General features: G+C 40.8%; 1 protein-coding gene across 2 annotated transcripts in view; it reads right to left on the bottom strand.

Moving 5' to 3' along the window:
- Positions 1 to 10,898: 10,898 nt before the first annotated feature.
- Hsd11b1 (hydroxysteroid 11-beta dehydrogenase 1) overlaps positions 10,899 to 14,089 on the bottom strand; it is a 61,169-nt gene continuing 57,978 nt past the window's right edge. For both annotated transcript variants that reach the window (XM_076872974.2, XM_077105074.1), the window contains one exon: positions 10,899 to 13,223. In XM_076872974.2, coding sequence (XP_076729089.1) covers positions 13,006 to 13,223 — 218 coding nt within the window. In that variant the 3' untranslated portion in view covers positions 10,899 to 13,005. The remainder of the gene's footprint in view (positions 13,224 to 14,089) is intronic.

The raw sequence follows: 14,089 nt of genomic DNA on the forward strand, positions 1-14,089 counted from the left end.
TATACATGCTAAAAACTGCATTTAGAACTAGGGATGCAACAGTAAGAAAAATACAGTCAGTGCCATCATGCATTTACATGCAACACAGAAGACAATTTTAAAGGTAAATTTAAGATGTGAGAAACTCAAGTGATAGATGTAGAAAATTTTAGAGGCACGGGACAGATCTGGGAGATCATTCATCCCAGCCTTAAAATATGAGCCTGGGTGGCAGAAAAAAACATTTTCGTAGAGACGATAATGGTCAGGCTAAGCCTTAAAAGGTTGAGCAGAAAAAGGAAGAACAAAGAGCACTCTGAGCAGAGAAGATGGCAGGGCTTTCAGAGGACCAGCAATTTCATATCCTTGGGGAGTCAAAAGCAGGGTAAGTAGCTTGAGATGTGGCAGGATCCTTGTACTTTGCTTTAAAGAATTTGGAGTTTTTGTGGACACGGTGCCCAAGAATGGCTTTGGATATAAGCCTACCTCCACTCAGAGCTATCTGCCCTGGTTTTCCCATACCTTGTTTTTTCTTTCCGTGAGGCCGAGGCTTGGAACACCTTGTCATTTCCAGCTAGGGTGACCACTAGCTGTCGCTATTGAACAGATCCTGCTCCCCACAGCTCAAGGCCAAGCTCAAGGCTTCCAGGGCAGGGCTGTCACCAGATGGCTGAGTTGGCCTCCTCTAGATTTGTTCTTGGGCTGTGAACAGTGACTTGCTTGTGGGCTCCTTCACTAGGAGGTGGTGGTGGTAGAAGCTTGCCAGGAATCACATGGTGCCGCATTCAGCCACTGAGTGGTGCTGCCTCCCCTGAAGCAGAAGGAGGCCTATGAAGGGAAAGTCTAGTCAGGGTCTTACTCTTTGGTGCTAGAGTGGGCTAGCTTTGGGGTCCACTCTGTCACCTGGGGCTCAGGCTGCCACAGTGCTGTTCAAAGACAGCATGAGGAAATCCTGAAACACCTCAGCCCAACAGTCCAGATCAGCCAGTCTCTTTGCACAGGCATGTGAACACTGTGTCCTTTGGGCCTCAGCCCTCACGGCTGTGGGGCTCTTTGGCCATAAAGATGTTCATAAATGTGTACATGTTGTTGCAAAATGGCTTTGCAAAATGCTCATGCATCCTTCTATGTGGCCTCTGTTTTCTTACCCTTCTTCTCATAAACTCCTCTCTTCAAAGCCTTCCCAATTCACCCACTGTTCATCTGACACTTTTCTATTTTTTAAGAATCCATTTATAAATCTATAACATATATCTATATGTAATTACATACAATATATGTAAATACAAAATGTTATATAATTTTACCATATGTTTTTGTTGCATATAAGTACTTACATATTATGATATAATTATATATATAGAATTACCATAGCGGAGCAAACTAACATATCCATAGTTACCTTTTGTGTGTGTGTGTGTGTGTGTGTGTGTGTGTAAAGGAGGCAGTGAAAGAACCTAAAATCTCTCTTAGCAAAGTTCTAACTGTCCTCCTGCTTCTGGTGAAGTGTTAAACTGAGCCATTCTGGCATATGGATTACTTAAGTTAAAGGCACTTACAAACAGCAGGGCCAGAAGGTCACTCTGACTTTTGAGTTTTTTTTTTTTTTTTAAATATATAAAGCAGAAGTTGCAATTCCCATGTGAAACATGTCCTTATACTAAGAAATAAAGCAATATTCTTATTATCAAGGACAAGAAAACAGAAGCCAAGAGAAAATTGTGCAAACCAACCTTGTTAAACTAATTATTTGTCCTTCCAGTCACTTCTGTGTCCGGTTAAATACCTGAGCCCAAACCCCTTTGCCTTTTCACATTGTCATAGTTTAACATTCTTTGTCTGATTCAGCATCTAAGAAACTGACTCAAACAGCTTCTTTTGATCTTCATTTCCTTATGTGGGCTCCAGTGCCACAAAAATTATATTAAATACATTTCAAAGCTTTTCTTCTATTAATCTTGTGTCAACTTAATTCTTGGGCCCAGCAGGGACCCTCATGGAGGTGGAGTTCTGCCATCCCCTACCCTGTAGTTAGATCTATAGGCTTACTTATCCTCTCTAAATGAAGCTGTGTGCTCTTTGATTTCCATCTCCCTGTTCCCCCTTCTGCTCCCAATGGTAACCAGGACCAACCTTTTGATTCTGTGTATTTTGAGTTTTATTTTTAAGATTCTGCATTTAAGGGAAGTTATGCTGTTTTTGTCTTTCTGTTCTAGCTCATTTTACTTAGCATAATATCCCCTAGATTCATAAATGTGTACATGTTGTTGCAAATGGCAGAATCTCCTTTTTTAAGGCCAAATAATATTTTAATTTGTGTATACATATATTTGTACATATGTATACATACACCATGTGTATAGTGTGTGTGTATATATATGTGTATACACATATAAATGTGTATGTGTACATATATTTATACACACACACCATGAAAAATGCCATGATGATCATGGGGTGCAGATACCTTTACTATGTGGTCATGTAATTTCTTTGGTGGTACTCAATAGAAGGATTGCGAAGTCATAATTGTCAATATAAAACAAAAACAAAAGAAAATTAAAAAAAAATCAGAGATTCTTCAAAGAATAGTGACATTTATTTGGTAATATTGCAACGGGAATATGCATACCATAGTAAACTATGGGTATATTCAAAGAAGTTGAGGCAAGGGTAAATTTTTAAAGGCAAAAATGAGGAGGATTGGATCAGTTACTTTCAAACAATAATCCTTGGCCACAGTGACTAATAACAAGTGTTCTAAGTCCAAGGTTGAGCAGTCTGTGACTTATTTTTGTAGAAGGTTGCAGTGGCCTCTGTGCAATCTCATGGTTCTGGCAAAGTCTCAGGCAAACATGCATAAAATTTCTTCCTTCATGATCTCCTAGCTTTGTTTACATTTTGTTGTTGTTGGGTTGACCCAAGTGACTCCATTTTTATTCTTACAACTCTCACATTTCTGTCACCTTCCCTAGTCTTGGTCAAGATCTTTCTATGGAAACATCACTGATCAGTCATCCTAGAGTTAGGTTTTGATTGACCCTTCTGGATTGGGATGGATCTGTCCCAGTTGTTGGTCTGGTTTGGTCCCACTTCAGGGGATGTAGTAGGTGGATGGGGTGTAGGGTAAGGGGTGGGCAGTGTTGGAAGTCAGCGTCAAAACCCTTTTAGCCACATTTGAGCAAAAGATGTTTAGTAGGAGCAGTTCTCAGACTATGTTTACCTTAAATGCATTTTTTTTAAAGAGAGAGAGAGAGAGAGAGAGAATGTTTAATATGTATTTTTTAGTTTTCGGTGGACCCAACATCTTTGTTTGTATGTGGTGCTGAGGATCGAACCCGGGCCACACGCATGCCAGGCAAGCTCGCTACCGCGTGAGCCACATCCCCAGCCTCCTTAAATGCATTTTTAATTTCTATTCTCTCTGTCCTGTGGGTGATAGCTATCATCTCAAAGCATTGGGCCAGCATTATTTTTTTTTAAGAATTGTACTTCTGCAGAATTTTGACAGGCAATAGGTACAAAGGTTAAAAAGGAAAATATAAAACAACATCAAAAAACCCCCCAAACAATCCCATGCCATTTGCCATGAACTGGTGATCCCTTGGGGAAGGATGAAAGACGAGGGGTGCTGAGATATTGGCGTTGTGAGACATCATGAATACCTATACAGAGTGACTGATGTATTTCCCTTTCCCTTAGTAGTACAAATTAGCTTATTTACTTACTTACCTTGAGAAATTAAGGGGTACTTCTGGGACTTGTTAGTATATGTCCCAGCACTCTGAGGTGAGCACAAATGAAGAAGAATAGGAGTTCTTGGAAAATTTCCTAGACCTAGTCAATATCAGAAGGGATCATGGGTTCTACCCTATATCACTTTGAAAGGGGAATGGGAGCTCATTTTGAGCCAGGAGGTCTGCCCCATAACCCAAGTCCTAAAGAATTGGTTGTATGCCTAACATATGCTGCATTCTTACTCTAATGCAACTTTAGAGCCATGTATCCAAAGGAGACATGTAGTACAAACTACTGCAATGTGAGAAGAAAATATTGGCATTTATATTTATTTTATCTTGTCTTTTAAAAATCTTATGTCTTCATGTTTTATATCAGTAAATATTTATGCATATATTATATAAAAGATAATTATATCTCCTTTAGAAATATATATACTTAATCATATTTTTTTCATGATTTAATGATGAAGTTTGTGATCAAAAGCTTTGGAGACCACCACTCTGGAGAATCTTTAATTCAGTCCTTTGAAGCTTATCATAGACTATTGTCTCACTCTTTTTTCTGTTGTTATAACTGAATACTGTAGTTTGGGTAATTTATAGAGAAAAGATTTATTTGGCCTGTGATTCTGGAGGCTGGGAAGTCCAAGAGCATCCTTTCACCCCAGCCTCAGCATCTGGTGAGGGGCTTGTTTCATTGTAACATAGCAGAGAGCAGCATATAGTGAGACAGAGCTAGCAAACTAGAGAGCTTACTTTAAAATTTTTTTTTTCCATAAAAAGTCACTCCCAGGACAATATACTAATCTACTACTCCATGACTGAATTACTTCATCCACAAGGGCAAGTCAGTACAGAGTCATAGCTAAAAGATCCTACCTCTCAACACTGATGCTTGACAAATTTGTAACACTTGAACTTTTGGGAAATGTGTTCAGACCACAACAACTATCCTTTGGGATGGATCTGAGATGCTGGCCCAGAGAAGTCCATCCCAGGAAAAAGATCCAGTATACATGGAGAACAGAAGGACGGATGCTCTGGAGAAAGACTTGGTGTAGAGGTAAGACTGAACTGTCCTTGAGAAGTCACTTTCTAGGAACAGCAGGTGGGAAGTCTGTCCCTTGTGCCATGGAAGTCAACTTCTCTGTAGATGAAAAGACAGGATACAAAGAATTTTTAGGGTAGTGGAGCTACTTTGTATAATGCCATAAGTATGGATACTTATCATTCTACATTTGTCTAAACCTATAGAATATATAATACCAAGAGTGAATTTTAATATAAATGATGGATTTAGAGTGTCAATCCTCAGAGTTCCCTCACACCTGATTTCTAGAACCTTTGATTACATTCTTTCCAGAGGAGAGGGATTACAGTTTCCCAAAGGGCAATTTGAAGAGGTGGGAGGCCTAGCATAGTTTCCAGCATGGGTGGAACCATGACCAATTAGAGTCTTACAGCTAGTCTGTGGGAGTGGATGCTGTCAGTGTGCTTGAGAGCATGACACCTTAGAAATCGTGTGTCCTCCCTGCTTCTGTAGTGATTTACACTTGTGACAAATGCCTGATTTGCCTAAGAGAACCCCAGTTTTTTTTTTTTTTTTTTTTTTTGTGGGGGAAAACTCCATTTGTCAACTTCTCCTGCAGGGAAATGTCCTGCAGGGTCATGTAATGTGGCTCTGGACCATTCCAGGCTTCCCAGGATGCCCTCTATCAGGGATCCAATTCAGTGCATGTGCACCTTTTGCTTTTCGCCTTGTCCTTTGTCCTTTCTCTTGCTGGAAAAACATGAGTGATTCCGAAGGCTGAGCAGCTGTCTCAAGACCACACAGCTATGAAGAGGAAGATGGATAGCTGAATGGAAAGACAGAGGAAATCTGGGTCCCTGAAGGCTCTGGTCTGCCCCTCCCAGACTTTTGTTACAGGAGGAAAATAAATCTCTACATGATTCAGCAGCGTCAGACAGTTAAATTTTCTATTACTCCCAGGAGAAGGCAGGGCTTACAAACATGAAAGTCTAGACTATAGGACTCTCTGACACTTTGAAAGAGGCTGCTGCTTCCATCAATATGCCAATGCTCTTAGAACTGAAGAGTCGGAGCCCTGGTTCCCACTCCTTCTCTGGCAATCAGAGAAAGATTTCCTGCCACTCTGCTAGGCAGCTCCGCCATACTTGCTGACAGGAAAAAAAAAAAAAATCCAGTTTGATTTTTGTTATGTGAGTTTGATTTCAAATCCTGGAGGGGAGAGACAGTGAGCTTATTGTTTAAGAGGAACTAATTCTGTCAGGAATGTGGAAAATGAGAGTCCCTGTGATATGCCAGGGCTGGCTGTGTGGCTTGAGAAACTGATGATACCTATCTCTTCCTCATCCACAGGAGCCATGTCACCTGGGAGGTGTGAAACTGACTATTTGCATAATTACATCCTGGAAATAGGCAAATGCTACAAATCAGAAATCCAGGCATTTTCCCCCTGATTTTATCTGGAGAGCTAGTTGTTAAATAATGACCAACAGCCACTGGAAGAAGAAGCAAGATCTAGTTTAAATTTAACAACATAGATATTGTTTTGCTGCTTCATTGCTCTCCTGCTTTCCTGGGCCATCAAAAAACCTGCAAATAAGCAGAATCAGGGAAAGGTCTATTTACATGGGACAGTCTGAAGTCTTTAGTTTGTCTTTGGGGCTCAGGAAAACATGCAAGGGTTCAGTCTAAGAGCGAAAACTCATTTCAACTTGACTTTGGATGTTGATTACATTCTGGTCTTAGCACTCATCCTGCCTCCTGATCAGCCTTCCTTCCTCCATCCTGTTGACAATCTGCAGTGCTCTTCTCTTGCAAAGCTGGCTTTTTGCCTGCCCTGTGTCAGCCCCAGAAACCCTGGATTCTGGGTCTGATGCAATAGCTTATCATTGGCATCCGCCCCCCCCCCCCCCCCTCATGATTTTCTCTGGCTCAGCACCTATGGGGCAGGTGTTCCTCTAGGTGTTGGGGGACAAGAAACTAAGCAGATAAAACTCCTGTCCTCATGAAGCTGTTAACAGTGCTGCCGCTTTTTGAAGTGTCCTTTGACTACCCCTCCTTTTCCTTGGCATTCTAAATTCTAAAGGAAAGCCACACCTAAATGATTAAGATGGAAATTGCTAAATAATCTTTCTTTAGCTTTGCAGAACTCAGAACATCTGGCGACCTTCAGATAACATTGGAATGTGTAACACCCTTCATATTCTTTAATTCCGAACATCAACTAACACCTAGCATGTAAAGGGCTGTGATATTTAACTTGTAACTTTGTAACTAGCCTCAGACACAGGCCCTGGATGACAAAGACCTCTCATCAGTAGCCTTCCTGCCCAACCTCCTACCTTCCCTCCCTACAAAAGCCTTATGCATTCCCTGAGTTTCTCAAGATGGAAAGTGGTGGATGATAGCTTCTCTATCTTTTCAGAGTGAGCATTGAATCAGCCTGCTTTCCTTCCCAACAATTCTCATCTCCCCAGTATTGCCTTTCAAGTGGTAAGCAGCTGGACTTGGGTCTGTAACAAAGCCAGTCCTAGTAGGGAGAATGTAGCAGATGGTATTTTCCAAAGATGGATACTAAAGTATGTTGCTCAACCTACATGTTGTTCTTATGATATAACACTGACACTCCTCCAACAAGAGGTGAGGTTTGTGTTCCCTTTTCCTTCAGATGCGTGGGTCTTCAGGTCTGCTTTGATCGCAAGTGTATGGTTGGTTCTAAAAGGCGATCCCACTTCTGCCTGGCTCTTTCTCTTGGGAATTATGGCTTGAGTCCGGAGGCTCTGTCAGAAGTCCAGCAACCCTGAAGTTGCCAATCTGAAAGACCACAGAAAGGTAGAGAGACTTCCAAGGAGCTTTTCAGGCCCCAGTAGCTATTTCAGGCCCCAGTGTTTAAGTATTTCCAGCACAAGTACCAGACATGTGCATGAACTAGCTATCTGATGATCCCAACTCTTGACCTTCGAGCCATTGTGGCCTCAGTGATGGAACAGAAATTAATCTCTGCCCAGACTGCTTATTTGTGGGAGTGTTACTGCTGCTCACCGGTGAGGAGTCCTTGCTTCCCCGACGTTGAAGAATAACACCAAAGAAGCACGCCGGGGCAAGGTCAGAGTAGAAATTAGAAGTTTATTAAAGGACAGCAGAAAAGACTTCTCCCGGAGGAAGAAGGGGACCCAAGAGGTGGAATCTGTGGAAGTGCGGTTGTTTCCCCTTTTTATAGTTTTGGTGATGGAATGTAGGTTGGAGGGCCCGAGGGCTGGGACACAGGTGGGCCAAAGAAGTAGTCTGAGCAGGAAGGACTTCTGAGTTAGCACCTTCAAGTTTGCTGGGGGCTGTTTATTAACACTTCTTTGGGATGGGCTTTGGGCCTAGGGCTTTTCTCAGGACTTCATTAACATTCCATGAGTTGTCCTGCGTTTCCTGAAATCATTCTCAGCATGGCCTCCATTTTAGATTCCACTCGGAATGCCTTAATCTGGAACAAGACAGGGATGCCCTCTATCACCACTTCTATTCAATATAGTTCTCGAAACACTGACCAGAGCAATTAGACAGATGAAAGAAATTAAAGGCATAAAAATTGGAAAAGAAGAACTTAAATTATCATTATTTGCGGATGACATGATTTTATACCTAGAAGACCCAAAAGGGTCTACAAAAAAACTACTAGAACTAATAAATGAATTCAGCAAAGTAGCAGGATATAAAATCAACACGCATAAATCAAAGGCATTCCTGTATATCAGCAACAAAACTTCTGAAATGGAAATGAGGAAAACCACTCCATTCACAATATCCTCAAAAAAAATAAAATACTTAGATTCCACTCGGTATTAGACCCGATTTACCTAACTACACTGACTACCTAACTAAATCTGGCTTCAGGAGATACACATATTTTGTTTTAAGACACTAAATTTGGGGATGGTTTGTTGTGTAGCCATAGCAATTTAACGATGATGGGGGCGGGGGGAGGAGAAGAAACGAGACAAGGAGAAGAAAAATCAGAGAAGGGAGATATATCTGGGCAGTTTTGAAATTTCATTTAGAGTGGTAAAGGAAGGCTTAATAGAGAAGACAACTTTTGAAGAAAAAACTGAAGGCAGATGGCCTTGTGGATCATTCCAGGCACACAGAATATGCTTAATATGTTCCAGGAATAGGTAGGCCAATGTGGTGGGAGAGGGGAGAAGAAGCTAGTGGGAGACAAGGTCTAAAAGCTAATGAGGAGTGAGATCATGAGGGACTTACAGGTCTCTGTGAGGACTTAGGTCTTGACTTTAAGTGGGTTTTGATGCTGGTGTGACATATTTCTGTTTTAATCAGATCACATTTTGCATTGGGATTCCTAGAAGTGAAATTTTCTGTCAAGAGATGTGTAGTCTTGGCTTGTCTTTGTTGGTAGTCCAAGATCATATTACTGCCTGCATTCATTTCCTGGGCTGCAGTAAACTGGGTGGCTTAAAACAGCAGACATTTATTCAGTTACAATTTTGGGGGCTAGATAATCAGTATGTGCTGGCACAGTCCCTCTGCAACCCGCGGAGGAGAATGCTTCCTTGCCCCTTTCTTACCTGCTGTGGAGGTTTTTGTCTTTGACCTTGGCCGCCTGCAGCTCTATCACTAGAATCCTGCTCCGGTTACCACACACTATTCTCCCTGTGTTCCTTTACCTCCACATGACTGCCTCTTTGTAAGGACACTTGTCACATTGCCCATCCTCATTCACCATGACCTCATCTCAGTCTCACTAATGATCTATTTCCAAATATGGTCATGTTCTGAAGTACTAGGGATTAGGGTTTAAACCTGTATTTTACAACTCAATCTATCACACTACCATTTTAAGAACCTCAGGACTACTCCTCAGGGGAAGACGTTCCGAATTTTGTAAGGTCTCAGAATAATGCCGTATGTAGTTAGCCTTCCCATTCTCCATCCCTGCCCATTTCCTATGCCTTGGGGTTTATTCTGTGTGAGTACATATAAGTCAACTTGATCCCTTGTTATTATGACATAGTGGTTTCATAATATCGATGTCCTCTAATTTAAACATTTTCCAGTGAGTAAACATTAAGGCTGTTTTCAATTCTGTCTTAGCTACTACAAATGTAATACTTGGTGAAATGGTTATTTTCCTAATGGTTAAAACAGCTCCTTCGTGGGAAGATATTATTTTTGTTTAAAAAGATATTGCTGGGTGGCCTTAAGCTAGAGTCAGAGTCAACTGTGCATGATAAATGGGAGACAAGGAGGAATGATGTTGGACTCTCTGAGAGGTGGACTCAGATAAGAGGTGAAGCACTTTGAAAGGCACATGGCCAAGGGGGTATCTCTTGAGTTAAGAGATGCACACTGAATGGATATAAACTCAGTCTTCTTTCTTCCCTCTGTAATACTGGAAAGTACTGTATTGCTCATGAATCCTTTCAGTGAGGGCAGAATTCCTTTCAGAATTCACAAAGTGATGCTGAATTTAATGTCAGTATTAGTGAGATGTGAGTGATGTATACCTGGATTCCATATGTGATACGAAAATGGACATCCTTGTGCATTTATCATCAAGCTCATGATAGAGTGAGCTAGAAAGGGCAGGTTCTTTTTTTTTTTTTTTTATTTCTAGGTACTGGGGACTGAGCTCAGGGGCACTCGACCACTGAGGACATCCCTAGCCATATTTTGTATTTTATTTAGAGACAGGGTCTCACTGAGTTGCTTAGTGAAACTTGTCCAATAATAAGGGCCGTTGTACTGCTGCTAACCCAGGTAAAGAGGAGTACTACCTTGATACAGCCAGACTCTGCCAGAATGGGGAGGGCAAAGTCTGAATGTTATGATGTACTGGCATTTAGTTTAAAGTGGGGCTTTAGCAAGGTGGCGTGGTGAGTATTGTGTAAGGATCATAATATAGCAGTTTGAGATTGGTGAGCACAGTATAGCCACGGTTTTGAAGTGAGGGATCCAGGGAGACTTAGGAGTAGCAGTCATTTGATGCTATCTATTGAAAAGCTGAGCACTGTTAAATGGGTTTTTTACATTTATCTTACTAGACCAGAGTTTCTTGGAATAGTAAAGTCACACTGAAAAGGACAATAGAATTTTTTTTAATATTTATTTTTTAGGTATAGATGGATACAACACAATGCCTTTATTTATTTTTACTTTTTATGTAGTGCTGAGGATTGAACCCTGGTCCTGCCTGTGCAAGGAAGCCACAATCCCAGCCCGACATTGGAATTTTAATGTCACGTTAGTGAAGATGATAAGCTACGTGGGTGTAGATGGTTTCAGTTCTCAGACCTACTTTTTATAGATCTTCCCCTTTAGATGCTGGGAAAAGGCTCTTGTAGACAGGTGTTACCTGTCCCCAAGCAAATTATAACTCAGTTATAATATTGTCTCCATCCTTCATAAGAGGAATTGCCATCCTTCTTCTTCTCATTCTGAAGGGGGAGCCTCATTTCTGTAAGAAATTGAGTGGTGTTGATTTGATTGATTAGAAACTGAGATGTCTATCAGACTGCATGTTACTAGTGTACAGCGGTGCCTGCTTGTATTTAAGCATGGTATCTAGTTGGAAACCAGACTTCATACTTTTGGTGTCTTGTCTTGCACTCAGGTGTGGTCAGGCTTCTCTTACTGCCTTGCATTGAACATGACCTAGAGAGGACCCCTATCTAAGACTAGCCATATTCACACACTTTTTGCTCCAGCTTCTTGTATATGTGGTTAGCTGTTTCAGTAGACTCTAATCCATGTTTTTGTCTAGGCATTTAAATTCAGAAGCAGGAAAGGGAATTTCCCCAAAATATCTGTGTTTCAGGATCACTTAGCAGGATCCTATGTTTGGGAGTGTTGAGCTTATGCTGGATATCTATTTATTTATCTATTGATCTATCTATCTATCTATTGATCTTATTTCATATTCCATCCATCCCTCTAGAATCCTTTCCATTCTTTTCCACACTGCTTGGTGCATGGGAAGTTGAACAGTATGGTCTACACCAGTTTTTTCCTTTGTTCCCCTGTTTAGCTAATGGGAAGCACTGGTCAGAGATCAAAGGGGGGAAAGAGTGAAGCTGGGGTGTCCATTCCCCCAGTTTCCTTCTTCATGGTCTTTGGTGACTACATCCCCTAGCCAATGCCACAGTTCCTGTCATGTGGCACTCTCCAAATAGGTCTCTCTATCCTGGGTTCTGGTAACTGTCCTCTTGTGTCTATAGACCTCTGGGTAGAAAGAGCTATAACTAGCCCTGAGATATTACACTATTGCTTGTGATTTACCTATGCTTTCCTCACACTTTTGTAAATAGTCCCCTTTTATTAGATTCTACTAAAATCATCCAACATGTGGGTGCCATCTTTCACCTATTGGGTCCTGACCAATAGAGGGCTTTTCTGAGTTGTCAGTATAGCTGATGATTTGTTTCCCATTTGGTTGTAGTCAGGTGATGCCTAGCAATGTTTGTTGAATGAATGCATGACTAAACGAGCTAGTGGTGGGATCTGAGCTCCAACCCCTTTTCTCCAAACTTCCAATATACTTTGAGAATTCTCATATAAAATATAGATGCTTAGTGGATTGTGAAAAAAATATACCAACCTAAGTTCTGTGACTCAAGTTTCTAGGGACCACTTTACCACTTGAGTTTGCCTGAGTGACTTATGTTCAGGTGTCTTCCTTTTCAGAGGGACAATGTATAATAATATGAAGAGTATATGAAATACACAGAAATGACAAAGATATGATGCCCACTAAATAATGAGTAGGAGATGGTTTCTTCAATACAGGAATAAATAAAAAGTTCAGACCACAAAATAAGAGATGAATGTTGAAAAATTTCACTTGTAGTTTATGGTTTGAAAGGAATCATACTGAAGAGACTCAAGTTATAGCTATCAGTTTTGATTTTATAAAGTTTATGTGACCTTTATTATAATTAATATTGTATTAAGCATCATAATATTATTACATATACGAGGTAAATTGGATATAGCTACCTTGTAATTATACCTATTGTTACTATCAGTTTCACAAATGTAGGCTGAAGAGTGGTTCATGACATTTATTACAATTAAATTTCCACTGTGCACATGTTAGAGAAATTTATTCCAATTGTGAGATGTACCCTGTGACTTGCATGTCTCTGGAAGTGCTCTAGTTATCCCTCTGGGAAGATGCTTTCATGGATAGAGCTTGAAGAAATACTGGACAGAACATCCCAAGATCCCTTACCATGGCCAGTCCTAAGGGAATTACTAGTTGTTTATAAATTTGTCAAAATTATATTTCCTTAATGAGAGAAATTCCATGATCCTCCTCCCTGGATTTCCTAGCAGGAGAGAGGTCCAGATTGATTTGTCATAGTATACTTCCTCTTTCCGCAGAGCTGCCCCTTTGATGATCTCCAGGGCACAGTCCTCCTTTGGAGCTGCTTCTGCAATGAATATCCCAGAAGTTGCCTGCATGGCTGTTTCTGTAGAATGACAAAGGAAGAGTGGGGTTATCCAGGACTAGTAGAGTCTATATGATTGAAGAACTGCAGGCAGCAATAGCTTAGCTGCCAGGGCTATTTGCCAGTGCCTGAACCAAGAGCTGGGTATGTTTAGAGCCTGTTGGTCCTAGAGAGAACGTGGTTCTAATAGAGGCTTTGCCTCCCTGGATAGAGATTTGTGGGGTAGTTAGAGGTGATCAGTTGGGAGTGCTCCTGTCTCAGGTGTTTTGGTTGGAGTGGGGCATTAATACAGGGAGGACAGAATAAGGACAGAAGTCACATGATGACCCAGCAGCTAACAGGAAGTGTCAGTGAGCAAAAAGAGAGAGCTATAGAGTGATGGCTTACTGATATGTCAAGGGAAAGATACAGCCCAGGTGTTATCTCCTTTCTTAGCATTACCCACTCTCACTGAGAAGAAATGCTACTGCTACTTTTTCTCTCCTTCCAAGTTTTCATGTCATCCTCATACAGCTTCCCTGTCTTGCCTCTCTTTGTTGTTTGACTCTGTGCCTCTGTCTCTCCCGTTCTATAACTGCTACTCAATTACTCTTTAAATACAAATTTCTTTTAACATCTGATGCACATTTTAGATAAATTTGCATTTGGACTTAGAGAAAACTTGTAAAAAATTGTACCAAATGTCCCCTTATATACCGCATCCTACTTACCCTAATTGTCACATTATGCATGACTATTGTGCAATGACCAAGAATAAATATAATAAAATTAACTAAGTCACAGAACTTATTTTTTCCTAATGTCTTTTTTGTGTTCTAAGATTATATCCAGGATTTTACCTAGTAGAAATTTCTTCTTGTTTTTTTTTTTTTCTCCAATCTATGACA

Source organism: Callospermophilus lateralis, chromosome 13, assembly GCF_048772815.1.
Source record: "Callospermophilus lateralis isolate mCalLat2 chromosome 13, mCalLat2.hap1, whole genome shotgun sequence".
Lineage (NCBI taxonomy): Eukaryota > Metazoa > Chordata > Mammalia > Rodentia > Sciuridae > Callospermophilus > Callospermophilus lateralis.